This window comes from Rattus norvegicus, chromosome 6 (assembly GCF_036323735.1).
Source record: "Rattus norvegicus strain BN/NHsdMcwi chromosome 6, GRCr8, whole genome shotgun sequence".
Classification (NCBI taxonomy): Eukaryota; Metazoa; Chordata; class Mammalia; order Rodentia; family Muridae; genus Rattus; species Rattus norvegicus.
In genome coordinates, this window is record NC_086024.1 from 16231531 (window position 1) to 16247497 (window position 15967).

A 15967-nucleotide genomic window follows, 5' to 3' on the forward strand; every position below is an offset into this window, starting at 1 on the left:
ATAAATAAATCTTTATGTATATGAGTACACTGTTGCTGACTTCAGATACACCAGAAGAGGGCATCGGATCTCTTTACAGATGGTTGTGAGCCACCATGTGGTTGCTGGGAATTGAACTCAGGACCTCTGGAAGAGCAGTCGGGTGCTCTTAACCGCTGAGCCATCTCTCCAGCCCGAAATAAATAAATCTTTAAAAAAAAAAACAGGTAAAAAATTAAACAAAATCGAAAGTGTAATATTTGAAAAGGTTTTTGTACTATTTTCTAAATGTCAAAATAATGGCAGTCTGAGATCCCTTCAGACCTGGAAACACGTTTCCACCTCTGGGCAGTAGTTTACAGACGGGCTGCTTGTGAGCTATTGCTTTTCTCTCCAAAGGATGTAAAGGGCATGTCGTCAGGGTTCCTTCTCCATATTGGCCCCAGATCCTGGGGACCCTAAAGACATTTGCTATTCTAAGATAAACGCTAGTGAAAGTGTTTTGTGAGATTATGGGTGGGCCCTGCTGACACTGATGTGCCTTACAGAAAGTTAACAGCATCCCCAACTCTCTCACCCCATCACATGCCACCAGCACCACCTCCTAACTGGCAGGCAGACCTCCTCCCCAGAGAGGAGCTTGCTGGGTAAGGGAAGCAAAAGTGAAACTTGAGGCACCCAGAAACAAGCAATGGTAGAAATATGGCTGTCCCTCACACGGAGAGGAGGCTGGAGGCCAGGAAGAGCTGGCGGGAGGACAGTGCCGGTGTCTAGCCACTACCAGACCCTGATGAGTCATAGAGAAGGGCTCAGGAAGAGGTACTCCCAGCTTCTCCTCCTTCCTCCCCTCAGTATCCCAGGGTCTGTTTCCCAGTGTAGGAATCCAACTGGAAGCCCAGTAACTAGGAGACCTGGGTAATGGCATCATAGAGACCAAGATCCCGAGACATCAGGCAGGGCAAAGGCAAAGCACAAATCCAAGGGCAAGCAGCAAAGCACTGGCTAGAGGCAGCTCAGCAGCAATCCAGAGCCTGGGCTGCACAACCAGGCTGCCTGTCACCCACTGCCTGCAGTCTCCACCTACGTACTCCCCCAGCATCAACAGCCTGAGTGCTGCTGTGACCTCATTCTTACAGTCTAGGAGTTTTCCCATTAGAGAAACACAAACAAAACAAGCAGGTTGTCTATGTAAGACTGTAATCTAATAGTAATAGTACCTGTTAGAAACCCAGTACACACAAACATGTTTTCTCTCCATATGTTATCTGACCATATCTATAAAGAGAGACAGAGATATATAAAGTGGCCTTTTGAAGTCTTAAGGATTGAACCCAGGCCCTCCTTCAGTGCAAGAAAAGCACTCTCCCACAGAGCAACATCTGCAGCCCTCCCCTGGGACTGCTGAATGGACAGCTCAAGGGAGTTCAGAGCCATGGGCTTCAGCCACAGATCAACCCCTTTACCATTGGTAATCACTGTAAGGGTCCTGAGGCAGGGCTGACTAACCTAAGAGGAAGAAAAGGATATAGTAGATGAAGCCAAAGAGGAGAAGGGAAGGAGGCAGGTGAGAAAAGGGATATGACCGAAGGACTTGTTGGCCACATTGTCAAGGTGAGGCTGACACTGAGTCTGCTGTTTTCTCATCAGAGGGTCACTTAGTCAAATGTCAAGATGGACAGGGCAAGAACACAGCCCTGTGAATAGTAGTGAGAGAGCAAGAAGTAGGGTGCACAGTTCTCTGCCGTGAGACATGGCCACTGCTCTTCCAGACGAATGTGTCATTTTCCCTGAAACTAAGCTATTCACCCTCTGAGAAAGGACCCGGGTGTTCACTCATGTCTCTCAGTTCCTCACACAGCAGCTGAACAGTACACATTTGTGAGTAGGAAATCACTTAGGTTGATGGGTTATGGGTTGGGAATAGAGAGGTAGTTAATGTGCAGGCCCCCAACACCCTGACCAGTCCCCTAAAGCTGATACAAGCTCCCACAGATGCCTCAAACAAGGGTCTCCAGGGCTACAGAAAACAAGCTCAGGCCTTCACCACTGAGCAGCTCTCCAGTCATCTCCTTGACATCTCAGGGGGGTTGGACAGGAAAGTCACCTGCACTTACTCTGCACTTACTCTGTACTCTCCCTGGGCAAGTCACAACCCTGTCACTCCAGCCCCAGGGCATCCAGTGCCCTCTTCTGGCTCTGCAAGTCCCTGTATGTGTACATACAAGCATGCATGCACACAGGCACGGATGCGCGCACGCACACACACTCCCTCTGCCCCTCCCTCTCTCTCTTTCTCCCTCTCTTCATCTCTCTCTGCATTGCCTTGATCCCCACAGCTTTGTGGTAAGTTTTGAAATGGAAAAAGGAGAGTTCGTAGGTTAAATCCTTAGCTTTTGTTTCTGATTTTCAGGACCCCTTGAGTGTGGTAGGTCCTCAGTGCACTTCCTAACCACACTTGTTGCTTGGCTGCCAGCTTTCTTGTTTCCTTGATGGACTTGCCAACCCGAGTGCTAAGTGGAAAGCCCCTTGCCCTTCTCTAGGCTCCTTCAGAGGCACCGTGGCCAGCAGAGACCCAGCTCTGTGCAGTAGGCTGCATCTGGCCCTTGGAGCAGGAGACCCCACCATCTAATCCAGCATCCTACCTTCCTGGCAGACTCCCTGGTGGTTGTGATCCTCTCCAGGTTCATGTCCAGCCACCCACACACATTCTTTTTGTGTCTATCATTCTCCTACCCCTTCCTAAGGATGACTCATGGCACAGAGGAAAGCCATTTTGTTGTCAGTCTAACCACCTGTGTTACACTAGTGGCATGTCTAATCACACCCATGTGTTCTTTATTAGACCCAACAGATATGTCATCTGAGCTACAGACATTGATTTTACTAGTAAGAGAATTTTGGTTAATGGTATGCAGCCCTGGCTAGCCTGGACCACTATATAGACTAGGCTGGCCTTGAACTCTGGAGCTCTGCCTCCAAAATGCTGTGGTTAATGGTATGTACCTCCATACCTGACCTGGGAAGAAATTCTTATCTTTCCTGCCAAGCTTTCAGTCCTTTCCTTAAGATCAAGGGGGGAAGGGGAGAAGGACCCGAGAAAGAGGGAGGGTGAGAGGAAGAGAGAGAGGAGGAGGAAGAGGAGGATGAAGGGGGAGGAAGAGGAGGATGAAGGGGGAGGGGGAAGAGGAGGAAGGGGGGAGGAGGAAGAGGAAGACAAAGGGGGGAGGAGGAGGAGGTGGGTAGAAAAGTCAGACAGAGGGTAAATTTTTCTGCAATCTCTAGATCAGTTGACCTAATGCTGATCCCATAATACAGGTTTCCATGCATGCCTTTTTACTGAGTAAAAGTGAAAGGCCAGCATGTTGTTCACCTCCACAGACTTCAGAGGAGTTCTCTCACGGTGCCATCCTGCAGGGAAGAGGTAGCCTGCTCCAAGCCGTAATTTAGCACTATACTAACACCAAGGCACAGACTTATGCCTGCCCCAGTGCTGGCTAAAGTGTACAGAACAGTCAGTCAAGGCTCAGAGTAGAGGGATCAGCTCTGTGTCTGCCTAAGGGAGTCGAGGCACTGCTCTATCACTTCCAAGAAGTACTGATCGTGCCGGACAGCCACTAACCTGCCTATCTCATCTTTTAAACAAAAACAACAACTACAACCAAAAATATGCTTCTGCCAGTTCCTGTTGATTTCCTAGTCTTTGCTTCAGATGTGATGTGAAACTGTTGGCAGTTCTGTGACTGTACAGTACTAGCTTCCGCTCTGATATCCTCACGTGCAGACAGAGTTAGTAACACCCAATCCTGAGATGCTGGGGACTGACGATGTGGCTTGCTGGCACAGGACTTGGCTGGCTTGTATAAGGCCCTGGCACCACCAAAAAACCCTAGCTCCTGAAAGGACTGGAGATCAAACACTCAGTAGGACTGCAAGTGCCACAAACCTTCCGTTAGCCTAGCTAACACCTGGGGACCTGGCCTTCTAGTCCATGTTTCAGCCCTTTCCTGGGTGTGCTAAGCAGATTCAACTGGTTGTCAGATGGCCCAGGCCATTCTCTGAGCTGAGCTGGAACTGTGGATTTGGGAGATAGGAGGGTTCAGTAAAAGTATATCATTAAATGGAAGCACTCGTGCAGGAAGTTCCACAGAGATGTACTCTGAATGGAAAACTTTAAGTCTTGAGGCCCAGGCTCCCTTGTGCTAAGGTGAGAAGGCTTAAACCAATGGTAAAAGTGTCAATACCCCAACCCTGCTCAGAACTCCACATTTGGGAAGACCAGAGAGTCAAGTAAGCAGGGTTCCCCCAAGATACCTACTTCCTCTTTCTATACTTGCTCTTTCAGTACCTCACCCTCGGAAAGCCAGGAAGTCAAGAAGATAAGGAATTTACTATTCATACAACGGCAACAAAATGTCGGCAAAATCCTAGGCTAAGGTCATAGCTCAGTGGTAAAGAATTCATCTGACACATAAAAATCAGGACCAGGGCTGGAGAGATGGCTCAGAGGTTAAGAGCACTGACTGTTCTTCCAGAGGTCCTGAGTTCAATTCCCAGCAACCACATGGTGGCTCACAACCATCTGTAATGGGATCTGATGCCCTCTTCTGGTGTGTCTGAAGACAGAGACAGTGTACTCACATACATACAATAAATAAATCTTTAAAAAAAAATCAAGACCAATATTCAGTGCACCGCTGCATTTGCATGGCTGTGAGATATATAAGGTTTTACATTTCTTTTTTTTTTTTCTCCCCTCCCATTGTTCCACTCTTTAGTGGACTTTTTTCTTTGGGGGCTGGGGTAGGAGCAGGGGTAACAAATGTTACTTTGTAGCCTCTGCCTCTCTAGTGCAGGAATTACGAGACCCGTCACCACCACGCCCACCCAGCCCCATAGGTTTTACATTTCTAAATGGTGTGAGAGCTGAGATCAGCTCAGGTGGTAGAATGCTTGCCTAGAGTGCTTACCCCAGTGCTGCATAAAACTGGACAGACAGAGTGCCACACATGGATAGTTCCAGGACTTGGTAGCCAAAGGCAGAGGATCTCAAACGATCCAGCTGATCCCTGGCTACAGACAAGCATAGTGGCACATGTCTGTATAGTGGCACATATCTGTATCCCGTGACCAAGAGGTAGAAGCAAGAGAATCAGAAATCACAGTCATCCTTGACAACATCCAGTTTGAGGCTAGCCAGGGACACGAGACTTTGGGGAGGTGGGAAGTAGAAATGGGAAATGTTTTTATGTGTGAGATGTGGACGACAGCATGCGTAGATAGCATTTTATGGCACAGCCACCACCTCTGTTGATTGTCTATAATCCTTGGATCAGGATCGTGTCAACAATGAGGTACAGTGTGGTCCGCTCTGCTCGGAGATGACAGGGCTCCCTCTCCTTCCACTTGTGCTAGAGGCTAAGAGAAATGTCTAGGCCTACAGGTGCTGCTGCTCTGGATAGGACACGGTGGTGGGGTTCAGGCTAAGGACCCACTCTAACAGTGTAGACAGAAGGACCGGGATGGGATTAGGAGCCCTCCATGAGCAGTTCCACCACCACTGCCACCCCTGGTGTGCTGACAAGGGTTTTAGCCAAGACCCTTCATGTTCCCAGGCTCCTCCACACTTCTTAGGGCTGGCCCTGAGCTACATTCATTGGCTGCCTTCTTCCTGTCTCTACAGAATTTGCCTTCTGCCAGGTGGATGCCTCCATTGCTCTCACCCTGGCCTTCGCTGTCCTGTGTGACTTGCTCCAGCAGTGGGACCAGCTGGGGCCAGGACTGCCCATTCTCCTGGGATGGCTGCTGGAAGAGGGTGGTGACCTCAAAGACCTCATGCAGAGCCCACATCAGGTAACCCAGCTACTTAGGGAGCTGGACAGACAAAGTGTCCTAACCCCAAGGTGGGGGGCCCTGAGGGCCTGGGGAGTTTCTAGGTAGTAAAAAGTGTGCCTCTGGCTGCTCCAATGTGGAGGAGAGACTAACTGGGAGAAAGTCTCCTACGTGAGGCTCACAGGACTTTGGAGGCTCTGATGACATAGTTCAGACAAGTTAGGAAGGGCACTTTGAAATATGCACCTTAAAGATTGAGAATGAAATTATGAAAAATGCTTATCAGTTAATGTTAGCTGAGTCTGAGCATTTCCCAAGAATTAGGGTCCCTCTAGGGAACATGGCACTTAATCCCTCTTCCTAATAGGGAGCGGTCACACACATCTGGAAACTGAAGACCTGCATAGGCAACACAGACACTAGGAAAACAGCAATCTGTCCCCACATATGACTGCTAGCTATCTGGTAACCTGAGCAGACCAAGAGTCAGTGTGTACCAGCTCTTTAAAACCTAAGTAAGGAAAGGGGAAGATGTAATGAAGTGTTTTTGATGCAATAACCGTGGACACCCATGGCATTTCAGAAACCTGGTCTCTAAAGGCTGCTGTCACACGTGTCCTAGTAACTCTTTGCTCTGTTGCCGAGACGTCCCTTGTGCCTCTTTTGAATTTTCTCAGTGCACCTTAAACCTAAGACCCACTTCTGCACCCCTAGTCCCCGAGTATCCTGACATGGAGCTGCTTCACATCTTTATCAAAGGTTCTGGTAGGGCTGGAGAAAACACTCCTCCCTGGTAAAGAGTAGGGACAGAGTGACAGTAGAAGGTGACCTTCAGAGCTGCAAGTGCTGTGGCATGGGCGTTGACAGACCCAAGTGGGCCCTATGTCAGGAGTAGACACAGCTCCCACATCCAGTGCTGTGCCTGCCTCCACACGACTCCTATGAGGCTGACTTGGGCTGTTTTTCACTTGGTCCAGGGGGAAGAAGAGCACATATTTGAAAAATCAGAAGTCAACTTCTGGGCCGAGACTCTGACCTTCGTGAAATACCTGTGTAATCAAGTCTTCCATCTCCTCTGTCAGTCTGGCTGTCAGTCCTCTCACTCCCAGCTCAGTCACTTGCAAAGGACAGCGTCAGAGCAGCATCGCCTCATCTCTCAGCTCTTCAGAGAACTTCCACTCTCGGCTGAATTTTTGAAGACAGTAGAATACACAAGACTGCGCATTCAAGAGGAAAGGACTTTGGCTGTCCTGCGGCTGTTGGCCTGTCTGGAAGGAAAGGAAGTCCTCAGAGCTGAAGACTGCCCTAGAGAATGGAGACAAGAAATGGCCCCAAGAACAGAAGCAGCTTGTTGAAGAAAGAAGGCTGTGGCCCTCAACTTAGGCCTGCGAGACACGTGATGGACGTCCACTGAAACTTTTCCTCCAGTGCCTCCCCACTTCTGGGAGTCTCGGCTTCTGTCCCTTCTTACAGAGGACCCTGTCTTCAGCACACTCATTCAAGGGAGCCCAACCTAGGCAGCGAGGCTCCTGGTCTGCGTATTTACTGTCTCCAGGTGCAGGGCACCTACGGGCCTGAATCAGCCTTTTTCATCCCAAAGCCAGAGCCTATTTATTCCCTGTACACTGACTACATAGGATTGAGTTTTAGCACACGTCTCACACACAGACACAGACGGCTCTTTGGTTTGGTTTGGTTTGGTTTGGTTTGGTTTGGTTTGGTTTGGTTTGGTTTGGTTTGGTTTGGGCTTGTATATAGATACTGGATTACTTAGCAAATACCCATTTGGTCAGATTACTAAACTTTTATTCCATTTTAGTAAAGGAGAAATATATTCCAGGCGCTAGATTCTGGGAAAATTAAGAACCCACAACATGCAAATACTTGTGTTTTATTATCTACGTGTCCAAGCCTTTCAGTGGCCCATCTTCAGAGTCCTCCCTGTCGTCCCCAGAAATGCCTGCAAAACATCCCTGGCTTCAGCTATGTGGAGGCGCCTGGGGAAAGGGGAAGCCTGAGCAAATGCTGAATTCATTCGGTGCCTGCACCGTTCACTGTCCTGTGATTGGTGGAAACAACAAAACCATTTTTACTTCCAGTGCCAAAAACCACTTGAGTAATTCCATCTAGAAACCTTAAGGGTTTTGTCACTCCAAGCCCAGTGCAGCCGGCATGCTCAGACACCAGCAGGTGGCACTCTTGCACACATTATGCTGCTGGAGTTCTAACCTCGTCTCTTAAAACTTAAACTGTTATCAGCACCTGCACATTACAGGAGGGCACCCATGCCACAGTTTAACCTTCCACATGTACATGGGTTCCAGAGATCCAACTCAGGTTCAGGCTTGCATAGAAGCACCTTTATCCCCCGAGCCATATCACTGGGGCCCAGCTTACTACCATTACCTGTTCACCCACAGGCACTTGCCTTCAAATTCACAGCTTGGGTTTGTCACTGTAGTGTGATCCACATGCCTAGTTATCCACAAGACCATGCCAGCCATAGTCAGGAACTTGTAGGGCCTGTACCTATGTTCAGCTACTTCTCAGCTGAGCAGTCACTTAGAATTATGGGGAAAGGGGACTGAACGTGCAGATCAGGAGGCATTTCATGTGCATTTCCTTTTGCAGAGAAGCTGACATTTTACATGTAATTGGTCTCTGAGAAGAAAACCATTCAGCAACACAAAAACAGAGCTGTGCTGGAGTAGAGAACTATAGCAGGAAGAGGGAATGCAGGAACAGTGTCCTGTCCTGTCCATGAAGAGGAACAGAAAATCCCCTAGGTGGTCTAACAAACACTTAGCACCCTGTTGTGGTTTGTGTGGCCCTGTAGTAATTACTGAGTCACCGTCAGGGCAGCCCCACTGCTGATGAAAAATTGAAAACCTAACATTTGTTTGTTTGTTTGTTTTGGGTTTTGCTTTTATTTTGATGAGTCAGGCATGCTGTTTACACCAGGCTAGCCTCAAACATGTGCTAATCCTCCTGCCTCTGCTTCCCAAGTGCCAGGATCCCAGGCACATACCACTATACCCAGCATCACACTATTTTAAGATCTAACTGGTGAGAGAGGCTAGTGGTGTGATGTGGTGATAACCTTGGAAGATTAATCTGATCAGGGCCAAACCTTCCCTCTCCCCTCCCATCTAAAATGAAATAAAAGCATTTACATAACAATAAAACCATTTCACATTAGCGGGCATGCTGTACCAAAGCATGTACCAGAACATGTTATGTTATCTTCAAGTCCATCCTACCAAGTGTACCCAGTGGGTGTTCTTGCTGCTGTTGGCTGGGAATTACCCCAGATTTGGATCTTGGCTGGCTGTGGCCAGCCTGGGAGGGCAAGAAGGACGGCTGTTTCCACAGGTTTGTGTCTGAAATCCTGCTAACAGCTGCTAGGGGGATATGCTGCATGCTTTCCTGAGGCGTCCTTAGAGGAACCAGGAAAACCTTGGTCACAGGGTATCATGCTTACCTTTGGGGTCCTTTGAGCCACAGCTGCACAGCAATACTAGGGGCAAGAGCAACGTGGGTGGGAAGAGTAAAGCAGCCATCTTTCCCTAAGTCACTACATTTGAGGGCCCTAAGATTTGAGTGGCCCCTTTGCTTTAATATATAAGGTGGTATGGGCTTTTTTCTTTACTTTATTGAGGTATGGTCTCACTCTCACACTAAGCTGTGCTGGGCTGGCCTAAAACTCACCGAAATTTGTTTGCCTCTGCCTGAACCACCATACCCACTTAGCACATTTGTGACCCTAAAGTCCAGCCTTACAGGGGCAAAAATGCAGCCAAATGCGCCTGGACTCGGGAGCCTGTTGAGTGACAGATGTACCTCCTTACCTTCCAGGTTAACTGATACAGCCCAAGTGCACACTGGACTGAGTGCAAGCAGACAGGAAGAATAACGTGGGAAGGATGTAGTTGGTCAAGCGTCCTTCCCTGGCAACTACTGGGCCTTCCACCCAGGGCAACCTGGACTGCCAGTTGGGTGAAACCGTGGGCCCAACTCCAGCTTTTGGCAGCCAGTATAAACTCAGTGTAGGGATAAAGGGTTCTGGACCTGACCAGATCGCCTGAGTAACGTTGGGGGTTGGGGGTAGCCTCACTGGGCACTAGGTGTGTGGGGGGGGGTGCTACTCTCAAAAGAGTCAGGGGCCTTTTGAGACTGCTTTTTCTACGGAAAGCTAGTAGGAGTTGCACTAAAGGCAACAGAACGAGGGCCTCTTCCCCCCAACCTGGGTGGTGGTTCAGCAACCACCGCCTCCGGCAGCTAACACAAAGCTTAGATTCAATGCGGTGCCTCCCACAGCCGTAGGAAAAAGGTTGCAGGACTCAACAGGCCAAGGCTGTACGGGCGGGAAGCCTTGGCTAGCAGCTGCACCCCCCATCCCTGAGACGGGTGGGGAGGTTAGGCCAACCAACAGGCACAAAGGTGAAGGAAGTGACTTCCTCCGTGTCCACACTGCTCCCCCGACTTCCCTCTAGTCCCCCGAGTCGGCTTTCCCGCCCCGGACACCCCGCGCCACTCCGCGCCTTTGGCCCAGGCTCAAGGTCTTGTGATGTGATTAGCAAAGCCAGCGCCTTGTCCTCAGACAGTCAGCCCTGCCCCACAGGCCGCAACGCTCAAGTCCTGTTTACTGAGCCTGGGCGGGGAGAGGGGCGGAGAAACGCTCCAATGCTCCTCCAGGCTGGCCGCTCCCGCCCCCACCCCTACGGCCTCTCCACGTGCAGCCGGGCCCGAGCTGCCACCTACCAGACAGGCCGCGACCCCCGCCCCCAGTCCCAAGCAACTTGGCAACGCGCACCATTGCAATATTGTTGCGTTTTGCAGTTCCCGCGCGCCGAGCAAAAACTAGGGTGGGAGATAAAAGCTGCGCCAGTCGGCCCAGCAGGATCGGGCAGGGAAAGGCACGTCCGGGATAGCCTGGTCCCGGTCAGATTGAGCGTGAGGTGCTTTCCAATATTACACTCCAAGAGGCGGGGGAGAACGAGATATTCCCGCCGCCGCCACCCCGCACCCCAAGGAGCCGTGCTCCCCACGCCGCCCGGGACGCCCGGGACTGCCCGCCCCGCCCCGCCCCCGAAGGGAAAAAATTGGCGGCGACCAATGAGAGTCCGAGAAGGGGCCTGACGTCTGCGGGCCGGCGGGCGGCGTTGCCTAGAGACCCCAGCCGGTCAGCGATCAGTCCCCTCCCCGGGTGCGCTTTGCCCCGCCGCCGCGCGGCTCCCAGGCTGTATATAGGGCGCGCGCTCGCGGGTCTCCGAGTTCCACCAGTCCGCGAGCTGCCGACGGCTCGCGCGGGGGGCAGGCCGGGGCGCCGAGCTGCGCTCTCGCTTCTCCTCTGCCCCCCACTCCGCGCGCCGCGGCCTCCTTCCTCGGCCCCGCAAGCAAACTTTCCGTCCCTCCCTGCCCCTCGTCCGTTATTCGTCTTGGTTTGAGCTGCGCCGCACCGAGGGCTCCTCCCAACCTCCCCGCTTGCAGTTCCGACCATTACAGGACCCAGAAAAATGTCGACCACTCTTCTGTCAGCTTTCTACGATATCGACTTCTTGTGCAAGGTAAGCCGACAGCGGGAAAGGATGGCGGACGGCCTGGAACCCTTTGGAGTTCCGAGACTTGGCCGCCGGGCCCGGCTAAGGCGGGAGGGACCCTTCCAAGTTGGCTTTGCGGGTGGAGGGAAGTCCTGTAGTTAGCAGTACTGTGTGCTTGCAACTGTGGGCGTGGAGAGCTGGGAGGGAGCGAGTAGCGGCTGGAGCAGCCGTGCTCCTCCCGAGCCGACCGCGGCCACGCTGCCGGGACTTCCCGGACTGTGTTTGCGCCGCCCATCCCGTGGCCACGGGCCCAGGATCACATGGCTAGACCCGGAGCGGCCGGGGTGGGCGTCCTCCACTCTCTCCGGCCTGCGTTTTGTAAGTGTAGCGGTGGAGACTGAATTGGAACCCACAAGGAACACCAACAAGTGGGCAGTTGGGATTGGCGTCCATTCTGCAGTTCCCCCAACTCTCTTCCCCATCAGATTTTCATCCCGTCCCCGGTCCCCTCCCTTTGGCAGACGGAGAAATCCCTGGCAAACCTCAATCTGAACAACATGCTGGACAAGAAGGCGGTGGGGACGCCCGTGGCTGCTGCCCCCAGCTCGAGCTTCACTCCGGGGTTCCTGAGACGCCACTCCGCCAGCAACCTACACGCGCTCGCCCACCCCAGTCCTGGCAGCTGCTCGCCTAAGTTCCCAGGCGCCCCTAACGGCAGCAGCTGTGGCCCGGCAGGCGCGGGCGGCCCGTCCTCCTACGGCCAGCTCAAGGAGCCTTCAGGGGGCAGCGGCACGGCGCTGGTCAACAAGGAAAGCAAATTCCGGGATCGCTCTTTCAGCGAGAACGGTGAGCGCAGCCAGCACCTCCTGCACCTGCAGCAGCAGCAGAAGGGGGGCAGCGGCTCCCAAATCAACTCCACGCGCTACAAGACCGAGCTGTGCCGGCCCTTCGAGGAGAGCGGCACGTGCAAGTACGGCGAGAAGTGCCAGTTCGCGCACGGCTTCCATGAGCTGCGCAGCCTCACTCGGCACCCCAAGTACAAGACGGAGCTGTGCCGCACCTTCCACACCATCGGCTTCTGCCCCTACGGCCCGCGCTGCCATTTCATCCACAACGCAGACGAGCGGCGGCCCGCACCATCGGGGGGCGCCTCCGGGGACCTGCGAGCGTTTGGCGCGCGCGACGCGCTGCACCTGGGCTTTGCCCGGGAGCCGCGGCCAAAGCTGCACCACAGCCTCAGTTTCTCCGGCTTCCCGTCGGGCCACCACCAGCCGCCCGGGGGACTGGAGTCGCCGCTGCTGCTCGACAGCCCCACGTCGCGCACGCCGCCGCCGCCCTCCTGTTCCTCCGCCTCGTCCTGTTCCTCATCAGCCTCTTCCTGCTCCTCCACCTCAGCGGCCTCCACACCCTCGGGCGCCCCGACGTGCTGTGCCTCAGCGGCGGCGGCGGCGGCGGCCGCGCTGCTCTACGGCCCCGGAGGCGCGGAGGACCTGCTGACTCCCGGAGCGCCGTGCGCCACTTGCTCGACCACCTCGTGCGCCAACAACGCCTTCACCTTCGGCCCGGAGCTGAGCAGCCTCATCACGCCACTTGCCATCCAGACCCACAACTTCGCCGCCGCGGCCGCCGCCTACTACCGCAGCCAGCAGCAGGGCCTGGCGGGCCTCGCGCCGGCCCCTGCGCAGCCCCCCGCGGCCCCCGCGCCGCCCTCGCCGCCCTTCGGCTTCCAGCTGCCGCGCCGTCTGTCCGAGTCGCCGGTGTTCGACGCGCCCCCCAGCCCCCCGGACTCGCTGTCGGACCGCGACAGTTACCTGAGTGGCTCGCTGAGCTCGGGCAGCCTCAGCGGCTCCGAGTCCCCCAGCCTGGACCCCGGCCGCCGCCTGCCCATCTTCAGCCGCCTCTCCATCTCCGACGACTGAGGCAAGGGGGCGCCCGCGAGGGGTTGGGAGAGGCGTTACAGGGGCACCGGTTGGGGGGTGACACTGCCGCAGGCCGACTTTAAGGCCCCTCCGAGCACTTGGACTCGAACTCTGCCGGGAGGGGCCCTGCCCCTTCCCTTTCGGTTTTCTCGTTTCGTTCTTTTTTTTTATTTTATTATTAATATTATTATTATTATTATTGCAAAGTTTCGTTCTTGTTGAAATAAAAGCCAACGAACTTTTCGAATGGATGAACAAAATATCCACAACAGGGCGGTTGTGATGCAGAAAGAACAAAGGATACCAAACACTTGCTTTAGGTCCCAGAAGAGTTTGAAACTCTAGTTTTAAAAGAAAAAAATAAAAATCAGCCCATCACCAGCAGCTACCAACCATCATTCCATCTCTTCACTGGAAAGCCTTAGCTACAGATGTGAGAACTCTGACCTTGGAAGGGGTTCCAAGACCAGTGTGAGCCCGCCGGCTGCCACCTCCCTAAAGTATAAGCTTCTAGAATTCAAACTAATGCCAAGAACATGCCTTGGTAGGAGTAGCTCTCTGCCTCCTTCCTGGTGGTTGTTTACCTTGTTTATGTTTTTTAACAAAGTTCTATGTGTCTGGGGGTGGGGGAGCCCTTGCATTCCAAAGTTTGGTAACAGTCTCCTTGCCAGCACTCAGTGGGTGTTTAGCTTAGAACCATTTCCTCTGCCCTCTGGAAGCCTTGGGCAGAGCTCAGTTCATAGTTGGGAAATAAGTGCTTCATTTTTAGCTGTTTTGAGTTGATCCGCACCACTGCACCACAACTCAATATGAAAAACTATTTAACTTATTTATTATTCTTGTGAAAAGTATACATTTGAGGATGTTGTTCATACTGTATTTATCGAGTATGATGAAAGCAATAGATATATATTCTTTTATTATGTTAAATTATAATTGCCATTATTAATCGGCAAAACGTGGAGTGTGTTCTTTTCACAGTAATATATGCCTTTTGTAACTTCACTTGGGTTATTTTATTGTAAATGAGTAAGAAAAATCTTAATTTAAGAGATTGTATGTAATATTTATTTCATTAATTTCTTTCCTTGTTTACGTAAATTTCGGAAGATTGCATGGTTTCTTTACAGAAATCTATCTTGATGCTGTGGAAGTAGTTTGAGGAACATTTTGAGTTTTTTTAGAATGCATAATGGTTGTAGCCCATCCGACTTTAAAGAGGAAAAGAATGCCCAGAGACTCTGCAGTCAGACTCACGTGGCATGCTATAAACCAGCAAGGAAAGGACAGTTTCCTAGTTCCACCAGCTCTACTGTGACATTGAGTATAAAGACATGTAGCAATAATGGGGGGGGGGGGGTCTCAGTGCCTTCACAGGGCCCGAACTTGCCTTAAATCTTCCTCAGCCAAATAAGTATTCCATTAGTGCTTGAGAATTTGAATGTGGGATGGGTTCGCCTGCACAAGAGGAAAAGAATTTTACCACTTTTTTTTTTAACCATAGCTATGATGTGAAGAGGCCAGGTCTTCACGCTGAATTGTTGGTGGTACACGAATATACCTTGCTTAATGACAGTCCAGAACTTGTACTATTATTTTTCATTGTAAAGAGGCAGGAAAGTCTCCCGGCTTTGCCGGATGACAAATGAATGATCAGCCGCTTAGTTTGTGCCGTAGGTACAGTTGGAGCACCACGAGTGCACTCTGGACTACTTTGACAGAAGTAGGTTTTTGAATGTAACGAGATAAGTCAACTTGAGTTGTAATATATTTTGGGGAATCAGTTCACTACAAATTGTGACTGTAAACATTGTACTGTAAATGTTTTGTAGTTTTCCCCCAATAAAATTTTTTGGAAAAAAAAAGCTGAGTAGTGTTTTTGTTTTGTTTTAAAAACCGGGTCTCCTGGCTTCCCTTGGCCTCAGCAAATCTGGGAAGGGGTGTGTCGAGGAGGTGGGGAGCTGGCAGGTCTCGAGAGCCTGCATCCACTTGTACCTGTATTTATTTTATAGCAAGTCCTTTCAGCTGAAAGAAAGTAATTATTTGGCTGTCAAGGGCATTTGTTAGCTGTTCCTTTGGTAATAAGATGCATCCCAGTGTTGGCTGACTGGCTGGTGGCAGGGCCTGGCGGGAGACCGCAAGGGGTGTGGCCGGCCTATGAGTCACCCAGAGGATCACGTGGCTGCTCTGGCTGCGGAAGGTCCCGATTTTTCTCTAGTCTGCCTGACCAGGGCCTGCAGCCTGGACCGCGAGGTCTGAGCCAGGCCTGCCCTAGGAGCTGGGTTTTGCTTGGACTTTGGGAACCTGGGTTATGTCCTTCGGAGAGGATGGAAGATTAAGCAGGTTAAACTTCTATCTGGGTGATGTTTGTTTACACAGACAACTTCCTCTGGGAATGAGCACAATTCCGGCTCTTTATGCAAAAGGAAGAGAGGCCAGAAAGCAAATTCATCCAGGCTTCTACCAAAGGCAAACAAGGCCGCCTCGGTTCGCCTGGTTCCCGAAGCTTAAATAAATTAAAGGCGTTTGTGCTTTTGGGTTTTTTTGGTAGGTGGTTTGTTTTTACCCTGCTCATTTTTAAAACAGTCTTTTAAACTGTCATAGGGGACAGTTAGATTTTTTTTTCTCCCCCAATACACAGTTCACACAACTTTCCCAAAGTAGGCAAGAGACCCAGCAAGAGTTTGCTTTCTTATCGAC

At 51.6% G+C, this 15967-nt stretch overlaps 2 protein-coding genes across 7 annotated transcripts in view; both read left to right on the forward strand.

The window, feature by feature from the left end:
- The window catches only part of Thada (THADA, armadillo repeat containing), a 303931-nt gene extending 294938 nt beyond the window's left edge, over positions 1–8993 (forward strand). For 4 of the 5 annotated variants that reach the window (XM_006239705.5, XM_006239707.5, XM_017594120.3 and 1 more), the window contains 2 exons: positions 5660–5829; positions 6786–8993. In XM_006239705.5, coding sequence (XP_006239767.1) covers positions 5660–5829; positions 6786–7163 — 548 coding nt within the window. In that variant the 3' untranslated portion in view covers positions 7164–8993. The remainder of the gene's footprint in view (positions 1–5659; positions 5830–6785) is intronic. The other variant, NM_001191769.1, reaches the window with a different exon arrangement.
- Positions 8994–11091: 2098 nt separating this feature from the next.
- Positions 11092–15132, forward strand: Zfp36l2 (zinc finger protein 36, C3H type-like 2). Of its 2 annotated transcripts, none has more exon segments than NM_001036626.2 (2): positions 11092–11375; positions 11870–15132. In NM_001036626.2, coding segments are annotated over 2 exon segments (1449 nt in total). In that variant the 5' UTR covers positions 11092–11324; the 3' UTR covers positions 13268–15132.
- The last annotated feature ends 835 nt before the right edge of the window (positions 15133–15967 follow it).

Bases quoted from the DNA above. Each gene is read 5' to 3' on its own strand.
- Zfp36l2 (XM_008765049.3), top strand. From the start codon at position 11,325: ATGTCGACCACTCTTCTGTCAGCTTTCTACGATATCGACTTCTTGTGC. The intron at 11,376-11,833 runs GTAAGCCGACAG...CTTCCCCATCAG, and splicing joins ATATCGACTTCTTGTGCAAG to ATTTTCATCCCGTCCCCGGT.